This window comes from Natrix helvetica (genome assembly GCF_964273705.1).
Source record: "Natrix helvetica genome assembly, chromosome: Z".
Taxonomy (NCBI): Eukaryota; Metazoa; Chordata; class Lepidosauria; order Squamata; family Natricidae; genus Natrix; species Natrix helvetica.
The window spans coordinates 15,753,633-15,773,143 of NC_138554.1; the positions used below are offsets into that span (position 1 = coordinate 15,753,633).

The following is a 19,511-nucleotide window of genomic DNA, read 5'->3' on the forward strand; positions in this document are numbered from 1 at the left end:
ACTGATACCAGCCGATGAGCTAACCTTGGTGCCTCACCTGGTCCCAAGCGCAAACCACTCCACCGACAAAGATGAATATGTAACCCATTGTGATCAGAGAAGTCCAGATGACAGCTGAGAAGAGGCGGGTGCATCTCTGGAAGATGTTTTCCATGCACACAAAGACCAAGATCAGGCTGAAGATGAGGAGAGCGATAAACAACGTAATCAGGAAAGCCAAGTTGGAGGAGAAATCCTAGAGAAGAGAGGAAAAAAGGCCCTCGGTTAATCTGGTTGCAAAGCCACTGGAAAGTAGAACTATGCTCAATGAGAAGCATATGGTTTGCCAATTGCACAGTAAAATTATGCTTTGTCAAAGCACATCGTTTGCCAATTGCACAGTGGCAGATAGGACAGCACTCCAGAGGGTCAACGTCATTGCCCAGAGGATCATGGGTTGCCCTCTCCTCTCCTTGGAAGAGCTCTACAGGTTCTGTTGCCGTAAGAAAGTTCAAAACGTTCTTAAAAGATCCATCTCATCCTGGGCACCCTTTTTTTTTTAACTATTACCATCTGGCCGACAGTGCAGGATAATAAAAACAAGGACAAACAGGCTGAAAAACAGCTTCTACCCCAGGGCAGTAACCATATTGGATTCTACTGTATAGTGCAATATTAATGCAATATCAGGAATTTCAATACAATAGTATAGAGCCAGGTAGCACACTTTCTTTGTGGGCACTTGAACGTGTGCGTGCCTCCCACTGGCCAGCTAATTTTTGGGTCTCTGCCACACATGTGGGAGATGTGCGGACATGCTCAGGGGGGAAAGAAGGTTGCATCCACATGCACGGGGGGCAGGGGAGGCAGGGACACCCCCTTTATTGGTCCAAGGAGGCTTCAGGGAGGTCTGCTAGACCCAAATTGGGGCACAAGGGGGATCATGCGCATGTACAAAGAGGTGGGGGGTCATTTACACATGTGTAGGGGCGGGGCACATTGCATTATGGTTGTGGGCAAAAAGTTTAGCCATCACGAGTATAGAAAGGATGTGTATTTTTGTTTCATTTTTTTATGTATAATGTACACTGAAGGTGACATTTAATTTCATTGTACGAGGTGCCATGACAATAAACTAAAGTAAACTAAACAGAAGTTCAGAAGCTGATGTCTTAAGGTAGTCCTCAACTTACAACAGTTTGTTTAGTGACCGTTCAAAAGTTACAGCGGCAATGGGGGGAAAAAGTGGCTTAGGACCATTTTTGGATGCTTGGCAACTGCTTCATAGTTATGACAATTGCAGCATCTTGGGGGCCATGTGATCCCTTTTTGTGACCTTCTGACAAGTCAAAATCAACAGGGAAGCATGATTCACTTAACAACTATGTTTCTAATTTAAGAACTGCAGCGATTCACTTAACAAACATGGCAAGAAAAGTCATAAAACTGCGCAAAACTCACTTAACAAATTTCTCACTTAGCAACATCAATTTCGGGCTTACAATTGCGATTGTAAGTCAAGGACTACCTGTACAGCCAAAGAGCTTAAAATAAAAAGGGCATAGAAGGTCCTCACCAGTGACTACAAACAGCACATGGGCATTATAACAACCCAGGAACTAATGGCCCAATGGAGATAGGTGGGTTTTTATTTTTAGTTCAACAGAATGTTATTTCGCAGAGCAATGAAGTTTGGATGGTGGCTCTTTAAATGTCCAGATGACATCCCAATAACTGACTACCTTTCTTCAGGACTCCAATAAGAACCATCAATCATCAGAGGGTTTACCCCAAAAAACTTTTATAAAACTTGAAGGCCAAATCTCTCCAACAGATTGTTTTAGGACAAAGAAATTCATTAGCTAGCTAGCTAGCTAGCTAGCTAGCTATAGATAGATAGATAGATAGATAGATAGATAGATAGATAGATAGATAGATAGATAGATAGATAGATAGATAGATGGATAGATGATGGATAGATAATAAATAAATATGATTATAATATATATATACATGGGAATACTGACTTGGACCTATTTAAGGTAAAGGTAAAGGTTCCCCTCACACATATGTGCTAGTCGTTCCCGACTCTAAGGGGTAGTACTCATCTCCGTTTCAAAGCCGAAGAGCCAGCACTGTCCAAAGACGTCACCGTGGTCATGTGGCCAGCATGACTAAACACCGAAAGAGCACGGAACACTATTAACTTCCCACGAAAGGTGGTCCCTATTTTTTCTACTTGCATTTTTACATGCTTTCAAACTGCTAGATTGGCAGAAGCTGGAACAAGTAACGGGAGCTCATTCTGTTATGCAGCACTAGGTATTTGAACCACCAAACTGCCGACCTTTCTGATTGACTTATTCCTATTTATTCATCCATTATTCATTTATTTTTCCAGAGCACAATTGCCTGGAAAAACTTGCAGCCGTGTGTGTGTGTGTGTGTGTGTGTGTGTGTATTGCATTTGTGCTGATAAATAAATAAATAAAGGGAGACTAGTATAGATCTATTTCAAGCTATTTAGCTGTCATCGGCTAGCCATACCCTTACTGGGATTCGAACCTTTATCAGCACAAATACAACACAAATATAAAAAGGCAACATTAAAAATATGGTTTTCTGCCTGGATGGTCTCCTGCAGTGAGCCAATTGACAGAAAGGGGGAGTAGTGAGTTCCCTCCCATATTTGGGCATACCAAGGGTTGCAACACAAATACATATGTATGTATGTATATGTATGTGTGTGTGTATATGTATGTATGTATGTATGTATGTATGTATCTTTATACATACATACATACATACATACATACATACATACATACATATTATATATGTACACACACACACACACACACACACACATATAATATGTGCAAATATGTGCATATATAACTGCAAAGTTGAATCCTCTGGAAAGGACATTGGTTTCAGCTGTGGTGAGGGTTCTGTCTGATATCCTGTTTGTTTCATGAGTTGCTGAGGAGGGGGGTTAGGCTTCTGTCGTTTTTCTAGTCTGTAGAGTTTGTTGGAGTGTTTTTCTGTCTTATAGGAGGTTTCTGTTTCTGCTCTCCAGAGGGCTAGTTGTTTGAATTTGTCCCAAAGTGCTGGGTGGATTTTTTTTGCTGAGTTTGAGGTGAAGAGTGAGTAGGTCCTACACGGGAGAAGACCTGAATACACCTGAATACTATATATATAGTCATTACTTGCTTCCTGCTCATTTCAGTGGAGATTCCCAGGGAACCAAGCGAAATGTAAACTGTCTATGTGATTGCGCCTCCAGAAAGGTCTTCCCTTGGTTTGTTCTGCTCCTAAAATCTCACAGCTCCTCTTTCCAAAAACAACCAGACCAGTGGCGGGATTCAAACATTTTCACTACTGGTTCTGTGGGCATGACTTGGTGGGCGTGGCAGGGGAAGGATACTGTAAAATCTCCATTCTCTCCCTACTGCAGGGGAAGGTTATTGCAAAATCCCCATTTCCTCCTGCTCAGCTGGGACTCGGGAGGCAGAAAATAGATGGGGGCGGGGCCAGCCAGAGGTAGTATTTACCTGTTCTCTGAACTACTCAAAATTTCCACTACCAGTTCTCCAGAACTGGTCAGAACCTGCTGAATACCACCTCTGAACCAGACCCTCCTCTTTTCTCTTCATTGCAAACTTACCCTGTCGCTGGAAAAGGTGGTAGCAATGAGAGCCACACAGATGCTCAGCATGATAACCAAGAGAAGAAGAATCAGAGGGTACTGTTGACTCAAGCAATAATAGGTTTGATAGAAGAGGTCTTCTCGGGGCGTGTCGCTGGCCGCCCGTGGACGACGCTGGCAAGGCATAGCTCCCTGGCTCCTGTGAAAGTCCACTTTGGAGAAGATCTGACTTGCTCCTCAACCGCCGGAGTCAACAGGATGAACAAGGATCTTCTTCTTGGCCCATCAGGTATGAACAGTTCCTACATCCATTCCAGGCCATGGTGTCCATTAACCAGGATACAGAAACTTTTCAAGGAAGGAGAAAAGTCACAACCGAGCAGAAGGGAGGAGGGCTTCAACCAGATGATAAGAAGGTAGTCAAGACACCAGTAATTTTGCAGCAGTTTTCAGCAAAATCTCATGTGATAAAACATGTGGGTGCTGGAAAATGTAAAACAGAAAGAACTAGATAAGGAAACAGCAGAAGGAGAGGCTGTGATTAAACATTAATTGAGGCTGCCTTTGAAGCTTCACCTAATCCCCTGATAGACTTTTGCTTGAAAGGAGAACAAAAGTGATTTATGATTCTGAGGATTAGACAGCATTGATTGCAGAAAGAAGAAGGTTATGCTGTAATCATAGAGTAAGAGGTAAATTAATGCAAGTAGTCCTCGACTTACGGTATGACCATAACTGATCCCTTCATTTCTTTTGCTAAGTTAGATATTTATTGAGTGAGTTTTGCTCCATTTTACGGCCTTTCTCGCCGCCATTCTAAAGTGAATGGCTGCAGTTGTTAATTAGTAACACAGTTGTTATGTGGTTCCCCCACTGATTTTGCTTGTCAGAAGGCTGTAAAAAGTGATCATGTGACCCCCACCCACCCAAATATTGTAGCTGTCATAAATGTGAGTCAATTGCCAAGCATCTGAATTCTGATCACAAGCTGTAATCATTGCAAATATGAAAATGGTCATAAGTTACTTTTTTCAGTATTTTCGAAGACTGCTGTAAAGAAGATCAGACCTTCTTTATAAATATTTTGTTCTATTTTTTTCTTTTCTATTCTATTTCTCTTTCCCCATCTTTTTTGCATTTTTGCCTTTCTCTGTAACATCTTTCTTTTATTTTTCTTTTGTTCGTTTTTAATTGGTTTTTTTTAAATCTTTAATTAAAAAGTTAGATATATTTTAAAAAGAAGTTCTTTCCTTGCCTAAAAGTTGCTCTAAACAGATTCATTTCCTAGAACTTGAATGAATCTTACAGTTTATATCTCACGGTAGGTGCTCATTCATTAAGTGGTCCAAAACGTTTGCATTGTAGGCATTTAGCTTATTTTTTGCTATTTTAAGCAGCACAATCTGTACTCCTGAAATTTTCTTACCTTTTTTACCTTTGTTGCTTATCATTGCTACCACCCCAAAGCCTTTCTGTCAATTCAAGATCAAGCTTCACACAGCTGAATGTAGTACAAGGAAGTTTAGGCTGGATTTACATATTGCCTGGGTGGTTTATTGAACAAACCACAACGGCCTCAGTCATACCACACCTGAACAACCCGAAGTGACATTTCATGGGAGATGTATCAGATGCCTCCAATAACTTTCTCTCCCTTTCTATATATCTCTCTCATTCTCTTTCTTTTATTCTGTCATTCTCTCACTCATTCTCTCTCTCATTCTCTCTCTTATTCTTTCTCTCTCTGTCTCTCATTCTCTCTTCATTCTGTCTCTTATTCATTCTCTCTCTCTCTTTCTCTCCCTCTCTCATTCATTATTTTTCTCTCTCTCTCATTCTCTCTCTTACTCTCTCTTTCTATTCTCTCATTGTGTCTCTTTCATTCTCTCTTTTATTCTGTCATTCTCTCTTATTCTTTCTTCCTCGGTGTCTCTCATTCTCTCTTAATCCTGTCTTATTCTTTCTCCCTCATTCTGTCTCTCTCTCATTCTGTCTCTCTCATTCCATCATTTTCTCTCTCTCATTCTCTCTTATTCTTTCTTTCTCTATTCTCTCTTTCATTCTCTCTCTCATTCCCTCTTCATCCTGCCTTATTCTTTCTTCCTCGTTCTTTCTCTCTCTCATTCTGTCTCTCTCATTCCATCATTCTCTCCCTCATTCTCTCTTATTCTTTCTTTCTCTATTCTCTCTTCATTCTGTCTCTTATTATTTCTCTCTCATTCCATCTCTCATTCTCTCTCCCTCTGTCATTCTCTGTCATTCTCTCTTATTATTTCTTTCTCTATTCTTCCATTCTGTCTCTCTTTTATTCTCTCATTCATTCTTCATTCTCATTCTCTCTTTTCATTCTGTCATTCTCTCTCTCTCTCTCTCTCTCTCTCTCTCTCTCTCTCTCTCTCATTATTTTTATCATTCTCTCATTGTTTCTCTCTCTCTCTCATTCTCTCTCTTATTTTGCCTCTCATTCTCTGTCAAACTACACAACAACACCTCAAGGTGAAGAAAACCTCACTGAGTACTTCTTTCATTTTTAGAATTGATTAAAGGTGTAAAATATCCCTTAGTGAATTAATCTCTAAAACAGCATGAATGAAAAAAATGACTAAGAGATTGCCCTGTTTTCACACCAATCTGCTCAGACTGGAATGGACAGACTTTGTTTAAACCAGACACACAAATTGTTGGGAGACAACCAAGGAAAGGAGAAAATCCTACAGAGAAGATGGCCAGAGACCTCCAGAGAAGATGATCGGGGGACTCAGAAAGGCAGAGAGAGCCCAGAAATGAAAGGACAAAACAATATCAAGGAAATAATGGATGGATAGGTGAAATAAATAAATACACCACAAAGTAGGAATCTTACGTGTTTCTTCCTTCTCTACCTCTCAAATTATGGAATCGAGAATTTCTAGTCCTACCTTCTTCTGGGAAGTTCTGACACAGAAAACTTTTAAAGACTTCTTATAGCCCAGTGTCTAAAGGTAAAGATAAAAGTTCCCCTTGCACATGTGTGTTAGTTGTTCCTGACTCTAGGGGGCAGTGCTCATCTCCATTTCAAACCTGAAGAGCTAGCACTGTCCGACTACGTCTCCGTGGTCATATGGCTAGCATGACTAAATGCCAAAGGCGCACAGAACGCTGTTACCTTCCCACCAAAGGTGGTGTCTATTTTTCTACTTGCATTTTTACATGCTTTCGAACTGCTAGGTTGGCAGAAGGTGGGACGAATAACAGGAGCTCACTCCGTTATGTGGCGCTCGGGATTCGAACTGCCAAACTGCCGACTTTTCTGATCAACAAGCTCAGCATCTTAGTCACTGAGCCACCTTTGTCTAGGAATGTCTAGGAACCTTTATATCTGAAGGCGGACCTGAATTCAGACATCTCCACATTTAGCTGGACTGACAAAAGGTGACACTCTTTTGTCCCTCTCATTCCCTTAAAGATCAAAGCTCTTTGCTAAGTCAAGCCAAACTCAGCCAAACCCAAGTCTTTGTCATTCTGGTAAGCAAATATTTATCACAAAATCCGGGCTCAGTTCCCTTTCTCTCAAATACAGACATCAGCGTCAATCCTGTGCCCCGACTTGCCTTGTTGGGGATAGTGTATGTCCTTCCCGTTGGCTTCCCTGGTCGCTCATCACCAGAATGAAAGAGGCAAAGTCTTCGCCTGCCTTCCTTGCCCCAACGAAGGTCTTCCGAGCTCAAACTTATTTCTGAGCGCTTCACCTGATCTCGTGATATGCTCACATCTGCCTTCCTGCCGGAATCCTTCTTTGACTCATCATGGGATTCTCTCTCTTTCTGCCCTCACAGGAACTCTGCCTTCCCCAAAGCCCAGCCCAGTGTCTGAATCTGAGATGCAAAAGTGCCTGCCAATGTTAACCTCTTCCTCTCCAACCACAGCTGGCGTGGGAGAAAGGGAGAGGCTCCAGCACGAATATTTCAGCACAAGTTTCTACTTGTCCATGGGAGGGAGGGAGGGAGGAAGAAAGGGAGGGAGGAAGGGAAGAGAAAGGAAGGAAGGAAGGAAGGAAGGAAGGAAGGAAGGAAGGAAGGAAGGAAGGAAGGAAATCATTTTGAGCAAAATGTTCATCTCCAAGGTCTATTATTCATTATTTCCCCATCTTTAAATTAAGAGGGAGGGACGGAGGGAGGAGGTAAAAAGGAGGGAGGAAAGGAAGGAAGGAAGGAAATCATTTTGAGTGAAAAGTTCATATCCAATGTCTATTACCCATTACTTCCCAATCTTTAAATAAGAAGAGAGGGAGGAGGGAAAATGGAAGGAAGGAAGGAAGGAAGGAAGGAAGGAAGGAAGGAAGGAAGGAAGGAAGGAAGGAAGGAAATCATTTTGAGTGAAAAGTTCATATCCAAGGTCTATTACCCATTACTTCCCAATCTTTACATAAGAAGGGAGGGGGGGAATGGAAGGAAGGAAGGAAGGAAGGAAGGAAGGAAGGAAGGAAGGAAGGAAGGAAGGAAGGAAGGAAGGAAGGAAGGAAATCATTTTGAGTGAAAAGTTCATATCCAATGTCTATTACCCATTACTTCCCAATCTTTAAATAAGAAGGGAGGGAGGAGGGAAAATGGAAGGAAGGAAGGAAGGAAGGAAGGAAGGAAGGAAGGAAGGAAGGAAGGAAGGAAATCATTTTGAGTGAAAAGTTCATATCCAAAGTCCATTACCCATTATTTCCTCATCTTTAAATTAAGCGAGAGTGAGGGAAGGATGGAGGGAAAAAGGAAGGTAGGAAGGAATCATAGAATCACAGAGCTGGAAAGGACCTTGGAAGTCATCTAGTCCAACCCCCTGCTCAAGCAGGAGACCCTTACAGAATCATAGAATCACAGAGTTAGAGGGGACCTTGGAGGTCCAGCGATGAAGTACCCACAACATCTGGTGGCAAGCTGTTCCACTGGTTAATTGTTCTCACCAAGGAGAGAAGCAACCTAGAACCAAGGCGAAACTACCCCCACCCCATGTGCAGAGGGCAAAGTGTGATCCCTCCAGGAAGACCAAAATTTGGAATTGTGGGTGGGGGAGATGGAATTGAGGAGGATCACAGGTGGGTAGGGGATGTCGGAAGAAGGGGTTGCTTCCCTGCTCATGATTCCTGGTCTCACTTTATTTGGCTGCTAGGACAGAATGCAACAGCCTTCAGAAAAGGAGCAAACCCCCCTCCCCAAATTACCTGCAACTTCCCCCCCCCCCAACAACAACACAGGTGCTTCTGTGCCACATTTTTTGCTAAATAACCTGCTTTTCTCCTCCTCCTCCCCCCACCCGCCTCAACCTTCCTTTCCTAACAAGAAAGAAGGGATGCAAAAAAATTCATATCCAAGGTCTATTGCCCATTATTTCCCCATGATTAAATTAAGAGGGAGGGAGAGGAGGGAGGGAGGGAAAGAAGGAAGGAAGGGAGGGAGGTAAGGAAGGGAGGAGGGATAGGAAGGGAAAGGAAGGAATCTACGATTCCCAGAAACACACTGAGTGAAGGTGTGTGGGTGTAAGATGAGCAGAAAGATTTAAAAGACTGCTTTGGCAAAGGTAATTGTGTTGCTAATTAAGCACACAAATTATGCCTTTTGTCACAGCCAATTTCCTTCGGGCTGTAGCATCCCACAGCCCTGCAAAGTAAGAGAAAAGTTTGTGAAAATTCTAATTAATAAGGTCTCCTCTGACCTACTTCACCATCTGATTTCTAAGACCCCCCTCATGGTGGACATATAACACCTAACTTATGTTCCCTTTCTCATACATTCTTACTTCTACACACTGGTACAAAGGCTGCCCCCCCCAAACTGTATTTTATTTAGTCTGTTCTGTACAATATTTAATACAATAATACAATACAATAATAATACAATAGTAGAGTTGGAAGGGACCTTCTAGTCCAACCCCCTGCCTAGGCAGGAAACCCTATACCATTTCAGGCAAATGGCTATCCAACATCTTCTTAAAGATTTCCAGTGTTGGGGCATTCACAACTTCTGGAGGCAACTTCTGTTCCACTGATTAATTGTTCTAACTGTCAGGAAATTTCTCCTCAGTTCTAAGTTGCTTCTCTCCTTGATTAGTTTCCACCCATTGCTTCTTGTTCTACCCTCAGTTGCCTTGGAAAATAGTTTGACTCCCTCTTCTTTGGGGCAACCCCTGAGATATTGGAACACTGCTATCATGTCTCCCCTAGTCCTTATTTCTCTTAAGCTAGACATACCTAGTTCCTGCAACCGTTCTTCATATGTTTTATTCTCCAGTCCCCTAATCATCTTTGTTGCTCTTCTCTGCACTCTTTCTAGATTGGAAAGCCAAGAGTTTCCTTCCCCCTCTGCCCAAAAAGACAGGTATTTCCACTGCGTAAGTGTCTTTGATAATTTATTAAATGGACAAGAAAGAACACTTACTAATTGATAGAAGAAGCCAAAAAAAAATAGCCTAAAGGAATATTTAAGAAATGTCTCTGCATGCACTTTAAAAGAATATACAGAAATAAGCCAATAAAGGTCCTTTTCCATAAACATGTCCTGACAGTTTCTTCATTATTTTCTAGTCTCTTATAGTTGCTTTCATTTTATCTCTCATCCAGGAACAAGGCAGACTGAAGTTATCCTTGGCCATACCAGATTTCATGTAGTGTCTTTTCCCTTCTTCCATAGTACTCTCTTCTCCTATTTTCCCCCCAGGAACGCTAACCTTGTATAGGAAGTTAGCACCCACTCCTCTGCTAGAAAAATATTCTAGGAAATATTAAAAAGGCAGAATATTATATTTCCCTGGATGAGAACAGGAGAAACATGTTTTAAAGACAAAGCAGCTTCCTGCAAATCCCTGCCCTACCTTCAGCTCAGGGTGATGGGATTAAGACATGGCCCTCAGGACATGATAGGATTAGCCCTCTACCCATCTCACCACATGGCACCTGGGAAGATTACATCACCCAGCAAGGCTCAACCAAGCCTGGGACTCAGGATAGCCTGCAGAGTTGCCCCTGCATGTCCCCATGGGAGTCTGACAACCAATCAGAATACGAACTCAAATTCAAAGCCCAACAGAGGGTATAAACCTCCCTCCCCCCCCTCTCTCTCTCCCTCCTTCTGTCATTCCATCTCTCATTTTGTCTCTCTCTTTCTCTCTCATTCTATCATTCCCTCTCTCATTTTGTCATTCCCTCTCTAATTCTGTCATTCTCTCTCTCTCTTTCATTCTGTCATTCCCCCTTCTCTCTCCTTCTGTCATTCCCTCTCTCTCATTTTATCATTCTATCTCTCTTTCTGTCATTCCTTCTCTCATTTTGTCATTCTCTCTCTCTCTCTCTCATTCTGTCATTCCCTCTCTTTTTGTCATTCCCTCTCTCATTTTGTCATTCTCTTTCTCTCTTCTTCTTCTGTCATTCCCTCTCTCTCATTTTGTCATTCTCTCTCTCTCTGTCTCTCTCTCTCTCGCATTCCCTTTCTCTCATTTTGTCATTCTCTCTCTCTCTCATTCTATCATTCCCTCTCTCATTCTGTCATTTCCTCTCTCTCATTTTGTCATTCTCTCTCTCTCATTCTGTCATTCCCTCTCTCATTTTGTTATTCTCTCTCTCATTCTGTCATATTCTCTCTCTCTCTCTCTCATTCCCTCTCTCTCATTTTGTCATTCTCTCTCTCATTCTGTCACTCCCTCTCTCATTTTGTTATTCTCTCTTTCATTCTGTCATATTCTCTCTCTCTCTCTCTCTCTCATTCTGTCATTCACTCTCATTCTGTCATTCCCTCTCTCATTTTGTCATTCTCTCTCTCTCATTCTGTCATTCCCTCTCTCATTTTGTTATTCTCTCTTTCATTCTGTCATATTCTCTCTCTCTCGCATTCCCTTTCTCTCATTTTGTCATTCTCTCTCTCTCATTCTGTCATTCCCTCTCTCATTTTGTAATTCCCTCTCTCTCATTCTGTCATTCCCTCTCTCTCATTTTGTCATTCTCTCTCTCTCATTCTGTCACTCCCTCTCTCATTTTGTAATTCCCTCTCTCATTCTGTCATTCCCTCTCTCATTTTGTTATTCTCTCTCTCATTCTGTCATATTCTCTCTCTCTCTCATTCCCTCTCTCTCATTTTGTCATTCTCTCTCTCTCTCTCATTCTGTCATTCACTCTCATTCTGTCATTCCCTCTCTCATTTTGTCATTCTCTCTCATTCTGTCATTCCCTCTCTCTCATTTTGTCATTCTCTCTCTCTCATTCTGTCATTCCCTCTCTCATTTTGTTATTCTCTCTCTCATTCTGTCATATTCTCTCTCTGTCTCTCTCTCTCTCTCGTTCCCTCTCTCTCATTTTGTCATTCTCTCTCTCTCTCTCTCATTCTGTCATTCACTCTCATTCTGTCATTCCCTCTCTCATTTTGTCATTCTCTCTCTCTCATTCTGTCATTCCCTCTCTCATTTTGTCATTCCCTCTCTCATTTTGTTATTCTCTCTTTCATTCTGTCATATTCTCTCTCTCTCATTCCCTCTCTCTCATTTTGTCATTCTCTCTCTCTCTCTCATTCTGTCATTTACTCTCATTCTGTCATTCCCTCTCTCATTTTGTCATTCTCTCTCTCTCATTCTGTCATTCCCTCTCTCATTTTGTTATTCTCTCTTTCATTCTGTCATATTCTCTCTCTCGCATTCCCTCTCTCTCATTTTGTTACTCTCTCTCTCTCTCTCATTCTGTCATTCCCTCTCATTTTGTCATTCTTGCTCTCATTTTGTCATATTCTCTCTCTCTCTTTCTGTAATTCTCTCTCTCTCTCTCTCTCTCTCTCTCTCTCTCTCTCTCTCTCTCTCTCTCTCTCTCTCTCTCATCCACTCCTCCTCCCCCTGACCTCAAACCACGTGGTCCTTTCCACCATCAATAAAACGTATTTCCCAGCAACTTTCATGAATTCAGTGTCTTTTTCCCCAGTTGGAACTGAACCCAGATGGACATTCCTTCCAACAGTTGTGTGGTAGAATCAGGGGGGCACCAGCCCTGCAAAGTAGGCCTTATCAGGAAACAGACTTCACAAGAAACACTGGAACTTACTGTAATAAATTGTTGACAGAAACTTAGTCTTACAGCAAAGGCAGAATTGCTCTGAATTTCTTTCTGATTTTTTTTCTCCCCCTTAGACTTAATTCATCTTTTGCTAATTGTCATATTTCTTCTCCAAGTTCGTCTCTGGGGAATCTTCCTATGAAAAGGGAGTAAGCGATCCAAAGTCACCCAATGAACTTTTGCAGCTAATAAATGTGTTTCTTCCAAAGACTTGCGTTTAAAACTTCCTCAGAATATTCCCATGGCAATGTCATTTTTAATATGTGATTGGTGAAAACTGCCTTCACCTTTGGTATCTCCTCCTTCTGATTCTCCTTTTCCTCATATGCTTTCTCCTTCTCCTGGCACACTTTCTCTTTCTCCCCCTAATAAACCACCTCCTTTTCCTAGTATACCTTCTCCTTCTCTTTCTTCTCCCTTTTCTCCTTTCTCCTTTCTCCTTTTCCTCTTAAACCTTCTCCATTCTTCTTCTCCTTGCCCATCTTCTCTTTCTCCTACATACCTTCTTCTCCTCTTCCTAATAAACCTTCTTCTTCTCGTTATATACCTTCTCCTTGTGTACTTCTCCTTCTTGTCCCCTTTCGACTTCTTCTCATAAACCTTGTCCTTCTTTTTCTTCTTCTTCTCTTTGTGCTCATAAACCTTCTCCATTTCCTTCTCCTTGAACACTCCTCTTTCTTTTTCTCTTTCTCCTTGTGTACTTGTTCCTTGTTCATCTTCTCTTTCTTTCTCCTTCCCCTTCTCCTTGTATAGCTCCTCCTCCTCCTCCTCCTTCCCCTTCTCTGTACAGAACAGAATGCTGTTGACTTATGGAATCTCTCTCTCTCTCTCTCTCTCTCTCTCTCTCTCTCTCTCTCTCTCTCTCTCTCTCTCTCTCTTATTTTTTCCCCTTAGCTATATCTACTTCGTAGGTTCTTGTGGGGGAAAATGGATGCCATATCGCATGTATCACCTTGAGCTGCTGAAAGAATGGCGGGATATACATTTAATAAATAAACAAGTTTAAACATGGAAGTATTATAATTTTTAGGAAAACATCATTCTGATTTAAAGTCCATTTGTTCAACGCAACTTCTATCACTTCTATCTGTTTTCTTTTTTTTCTGGGGCTATATAGGATGAGATAAGTGCACACAGGCAAGAAGAGAGTTGGGTGTTTATTTTTCTAAATAAGATCGTTGCCAGGGGAATCTGTAGCCAGTAGCAGCAATGCCAAAATGATGACATGCCTGTGGTGATGTCACCCCTCAAGTGCCATGATGACACAAATCACAGTGTTTGGATGAGGATGTCATTTTTTAAACATGTTATTGGTGAAAACTGCTTTAACAAAGCAGAGGGCTAGAGGCCAAAATATATGAACAACGGTTGCAGGAACTGGGCATGTCTAGTTTAATGAAAAGAAGGTTAGGAGATGACATGATAGCAATATTCCAATATCTCAGGTAAAAGTAAAGGTTCCCTTCACACATATGCGCTAGTCATTCCCAACTCTAGGGGGCAGTGCTCATTTCGGTTTCTAAGCTGAAAAGCCAGTGCTGTCTGAAGATGTCTCTGTGGTCATGTGGCTGGCCTGACTAAGCGCCTAAGGCGCACGGAACTCTGTTACCTTCCCACCAAAGGTGGCTCCTACTTTTCTACTTGCATTTTTACATGCGAACTGCTAGGTTCGCAGAAGCTGAGACAAGTAACGGGAGCTCACTCTGTTATGCAGCACTAGGGATTCGAACCCCCGAACTGCCGACCTTTCTGCGTCTTAGCCACTGAACCACTGCATCCACTCAATATCTCAGGGGCTGCCACAAAGAAGAGGGAGTCAAGCTAATCTCCAAACCACCTGATGGTAGGACAAGAAGCAATGGATGGAAACCAACAAAAGAGAGAAGCAAAATGGAACTAAGAATGAATTTCCTGACGGAACAATTAATCAGAGGTGGCATTCAGCCAGTTCTGACAGGTTTTGGAGAACCGGCAGAAGAAATTTTGAGAGCGGGGAGGAAATGGGAATTTTACAGTATCCTTCTCCTGCCACGCCCATGAAGCCAAGCCACAGAACTGGTAGTAAAAAAAAAAATGAATCCCACCACTGAGTGGAACGACTTCCCTCCAGAGGTTGTGACTGCTCCAACACTGAATATTTTTAAGAAGATGTTGGACATCCATTAGTCTGAAGTGGTCTAGGGTTTTCTGCCTGAACTGAGGGTTGGACTAGAAGACCTTCAAGGTCCCTTCCAACTCTATTATTCTACTACTCTACTATTTTGCTGACCTTGGCATATCTCCTCCCATCTTGTCAGATCAGCAGATCTGTACCTCCAATGTTGTTTTTCACAGCAAAGTTAGAGAACCAGGGATGCAATTTCCAATCCAGACTCCTCTCCTCAGAATTCTAGTCCTCTTGATCTGTTTGGACTTTGGTTCGTTTTTAGGCGAAACACAAAAACCAGCATTTCCTTTTCTTCCCTTCCTTCCTTCTTTTCACTCAATAAAATTGACATGCAGACCAGCTAGTGGGTCATTATGGGCTGCAATTCCACTAGGAGTCCATTGGCAAGGACAGGGTCAGCCCAGAGAAGGTAGCACGAGCGTCAGCAGCTAGAAATCATTAAGGAAGAAGCAACTAATGAGACCAAAAGGAGGCAGCAACTTCTTGAAAAATTTAGAGCCTCTAATGAGCTGGATGGCTAAAGTCATTTCATTCTTGTTATCCCCTCTTCACAGCACAGTTTGCTTAAATTGTACCCCAATTTAATTCCCAGTACAAACAACAACAGCTCTCCAATGTGCCAAGTTCATTGCCAACTTTTTTTTTTTACTGCAGTTGGATGGCGCACTGATTTTTGCACTTTCTCAGCTTTCCAAGAAGATGCTGGATTTGCGCCCAGCTCCCAGAGTTGGCTTTGTAAAAGGGCTGGAGGAATTTGAAGACTTTGCCTCCAGTTCGGATCCTGAAGTTCTATCAAGATCCAGAATTTCTGTTCTTCAACTTTAAAGATAGAAATAAAAGTTCCCCTCGCACATATGTGCTAATCGTACCCGACTCTAGGGGACGGTGCTCATCTCCGTTTCAAAAACAAAGAGCTAGCACTGTCCAAAGATCTCTCCATGGTCATATGGCTGGCATGACTAAACGCCGAAGGCACGCGGAGCACTGTTACCTTCCCGCCAAAGGTGGTTCCTATTTTTCTACTTGCATTTTTATATGCTTTGGAACTACTAGGTTGGCAGAAACAGGGACAAGTAATGCGTGGTTACTCCGTTATGCGGCACTAGGGATTTGAACTGCCAAACCGCTGACCTTCTGATTGACAAACTCAGCGTCTTAGCCATTGAGCCACCGCATCACCTTCTTCAACGTTAAGAATCACTATAAATGGGCCCACATCCGAGATATGTTTTCACTACCCACGTTCAGTAGCCAGGAGGCCTACGAGGAAAGGGAAGATAAAGCTGCAGAGAAATTAGACAGATTAAGAAGAATGAGTCAGTTTGGTGTAACAGTTAAGGTGTCAGGCTGGAAACGGGGAGATCCTGAGTTCTAGTCCTTTGTGCTTTAAGCAGAAAGAAGCTGGGTGACCTTGGGCCAGTCACTTACTCTCCACCCTAGAAAGGAGTCAAGGGTAAACCATATCTGAAAAACATTGCCAAGAAAACTGCAGGGAGTTGTACAGACCAGTGGTCACCAACTGGCGGTCGGTGGTCCACGAGAAAATGTTGGTGGTCCTCAGAAAAAATATTTGCATTTTTTATATTGCACTAAATCAGGGGTCCTCAAACTACGCCCCCTGGGAAGCATACGTGCAATGAATATTTGTGTTGCTGCAGAGAGTCTCCTTCTTCGGGGTCTTTTTATGTGGGTCGGAGGGCAGCCTCCCTTCAGCCTCCTGGTGTGGGGCTTTGGGCAAAGGCTGGAGAGAAGCGCCACTGGTGGCAAAGAGCTAGAGGGCCTTGTCCCACTGGGACTGTATCATGGCCTGGTACTGGTTGACTATCTCAGCCCGCTGAGCCTCCAGGCATCGGTACCTGGCCTTGCACTCCCACAGGTCTTCCCTCTGCTTGGAAAGCCTAGTCTTCAATGAGGTGCTTATACTGAGCCTCCTTCTCAGTCAGATCCAATTTGAACTGAGCTGCTTTGCCAACTCTTTCTTGTGGTGGCTGCTTAGCTCCAATAACTGCTTCCTGTTGGGGCCCTAAGGAGCCCGGGCAGGGAGGTGAGGAGGGACTGGGAGAGTAGGGAGGATTAGATGCCATCGAGGCACCCCTTGATGTGAGTGATATAAAATTGGCCATGCCCACCCAGTCACATGACCAACTAGTCATGCCCACCCAGCCAGTCATTAGACAGATCATATTAGTGGTCCGCAGGATTTAAAATTATGAATTTAGTGGTCCCTGATGTCCAGAAGGTTGGTGACCCTGGTCCAAACAGTGGCCAAGAGTCAAAAAACTGAAGGCGCATGCGTGCGTGCGTGCGTGCGTGCGTGCGTACACACACACACACACACACACACAAAGAATGTTAGACTTGGATTAAGGAAATCTGGCATTAAAATCTCTGGCACGAAGGTAACTTGGTCTGCAATTTCGATCTCCCGTATAGTCATGTTTCCTGACCTTTGTTGAGAAAAAGCAGCTAAACGTACGTGCAAATTAAATTTAGAAACGGAAGACATTTCCTTGCCTTCTTGTTTTGATTTTCAACCCTGAGGACAAGAAACTTGAAACCCTCTTTCAAAACATCCAGGGAATCAGCCTATCAATCTTACTAGCGCTCCTGTCCACCTTTACACTGATAGCTGCCTCCAGGCTGAGCCCGAAGGAAGAAAATGTTCTTTTCTGCATAACAAGGAACCAAATTTGGGCAGCCCATCCTGGTTTTGTTTTTTGCATCTGGTCAACCTGATTTGCATCTGGACTTGGGACTTCATGTGGCGTTGTGATAAAGGGATGAACCCTCCTAGCTATTCCTCCCCCTCCCCACCGTCTGCTAGCCAAATTTCCTACTCCACCCTCTCTCCTTGCAAAAAACTGCCAGAAAAAAAGGAGGAAGTGGTGCGTTTCCTGCCCCTCCCTTTCCCAGTTCAATCACGATAGAAAACAGCAGCCCTCCCTTCCACACTGGTTGCCTTCGGACGATCCTTCTGGGTTGTTAAAATTGAAAGTGTCGAATCAAAAGAGGAAGAGGATGCTCATGTTTGTCCTGTGCTCCTAATTTCCTTTATCTGTTCCTAACCTCTGTAGGAAGTTAGCGTCCACCCCTCTCCAAGAAGAATGAAATATTCTAGGAAATATTAAAAAGGCAGAATATTTTGTTTCCCTGGATGAGAAAAGGAGAAACATGTTTTTTAAACAAAGTTTTTTTATTTTTTGTAACATATTTTTTTTAATAAACAGAATGTTGCACGGGTTTCCCCCCCCCCCACATCTTCTCATATACATATTTCATTTTACAACATATTTCCATTTCCAATTTCAGCCAATAATTTATTTTCATTTTTTCCACCTTAGGTTTAATTTTTTCTTAATAAACAATATCATTATTTGCCCCTCCAAACTTATCAAATGTAATATTTCATTTCCATCTTCCATTCTATTTTACTACAGCTAACACATACCCTCAGATTTAATGTTCTACAACAAACATTTTACTTAGTTAATTATCCACAATTAATAGTATTAATCTATTTCGCTCATATCATGTTAACTATATGACTCTAGAAACTCTAGAGACTCTAGAAAGAGTGCAGAGAAGAGCAACAAAGATGATTAGGGGACTGGAGACTAAAACATATGAAGAACGGTTGCAGGAACTGGGTATGTCTAGTTTAATGAAAAGAAGGACTAGGGGTGATATGATAGCAGTGTTCCAATATCTCAGGGGTTGCCACAAAGAAGAGGGAGTCAAGCTATTCTCCAAGGCACCTGAGGACAGAACAAGAAGCAATGTGTGGAAACTAATCAAGGAGAGAAGCAACTTAGAACTGAGGAGAAACTTCCTGACAGTTAGAACAATTAATCAGTGGAACAGCTTGCCTCCAGAAGTTGTGAATGCCCCAACACTGGAAGTCTTTAAGAAAATGTTGGATAGCCATTTGTCTGGAACGGTCTAGGGTTTCCTGCCTAGGCAGGGGGTTGGACTAGAAGACCTCCAAGGTCCCTTCCAACTCTACTATTGTATTGTATTGTGTTGTATTGTATTGTATTGTATTGTATTGTATTGTATTGTATTGTATTGTATATGCCATTAACAATATTAACATATTTCATTTTATTCTACTGGTAAATCCTTTCTCTTCTTTCCTCCTTTCCTAACTATTATTTCTTGGTCTTTCTGAAACTTCACTTCTTTTATATTCTCTTCTTTCCATCCATTTACCTAGCTTTTTGCAGAAACATGTTTTAAAGACAAAGTAGTTCTCTGCTCCCCCGAGCTCCAGGGTGATGGCCCTCAGACAGAAATATTATCCTATTTTCTTCACTATCAGTAGCGGGACAACACGAAATAAGGATAAATTTTCTGACCATGAGAGCAATCAACCAATGGAACAGCTTCCTTTCAGAAGTTGTTGGAGCTTCATCACTGGAGACTTTCAAGAAGAAATTGGACTGCCATCTGTCAGAAATGGTGTAGAGTCTCCTGCTTGGGCGGGGGTGGGTGGGCTAGATGACCTACAAGGTCCCTTCCAACTTTGTTAATCTGTATCTTTTCATTTCATCAAGAAAATCAGGAGTCCGAACAGACAAACTTTCTCGGCAACTTGACAAAAAAGCATTTTATTTTGCCTGCTCTATCAATCAAAACCATCCTTTGTTCTATCCAGGGAGATGCCT

The 19,511-nt window shown here is 42.3% G+C and overlaps 1 protein-coding gene across 3 annotated transcripts in view; it reads right to left on the reverse strand.

Annotated features, from left to right (window-relative positions):
* The window catches only part of ADCY4 (adenylate cyclase 4), a 109,118-nt gene that overhangs the window by 72,244 nt on the left and 17,363 nt on the right, over nucleotides 1-19,511 (reverse strand). For 2 of the 3 annotated variants that reach the window (XM_081970028.1, XM_081970030.1), the window contains 2 exons: nucleotides 3,647-4,111; nucleotides 38-235 (listed from right to left, as the gene is read on the reverse strand). In XM_081970028.1, the coding sequence (XP_081826154.1) occupies nucleotides 38-235; nucleotides 3,647-3,814 (366 nt within the window). In that variant the 5' untranslated portion in view covers nucleotides 3,815-4,111. Of the gene's footprint in view, nucleotides 1-37; nucleotides 236-3,646; nucleotides 4,112-12,668; nucleotides 12,817-19,511 lie in introns of all 3 variants that reach the window. The other variant, XM_081970029.1, reaches the window with a different exon arrangement.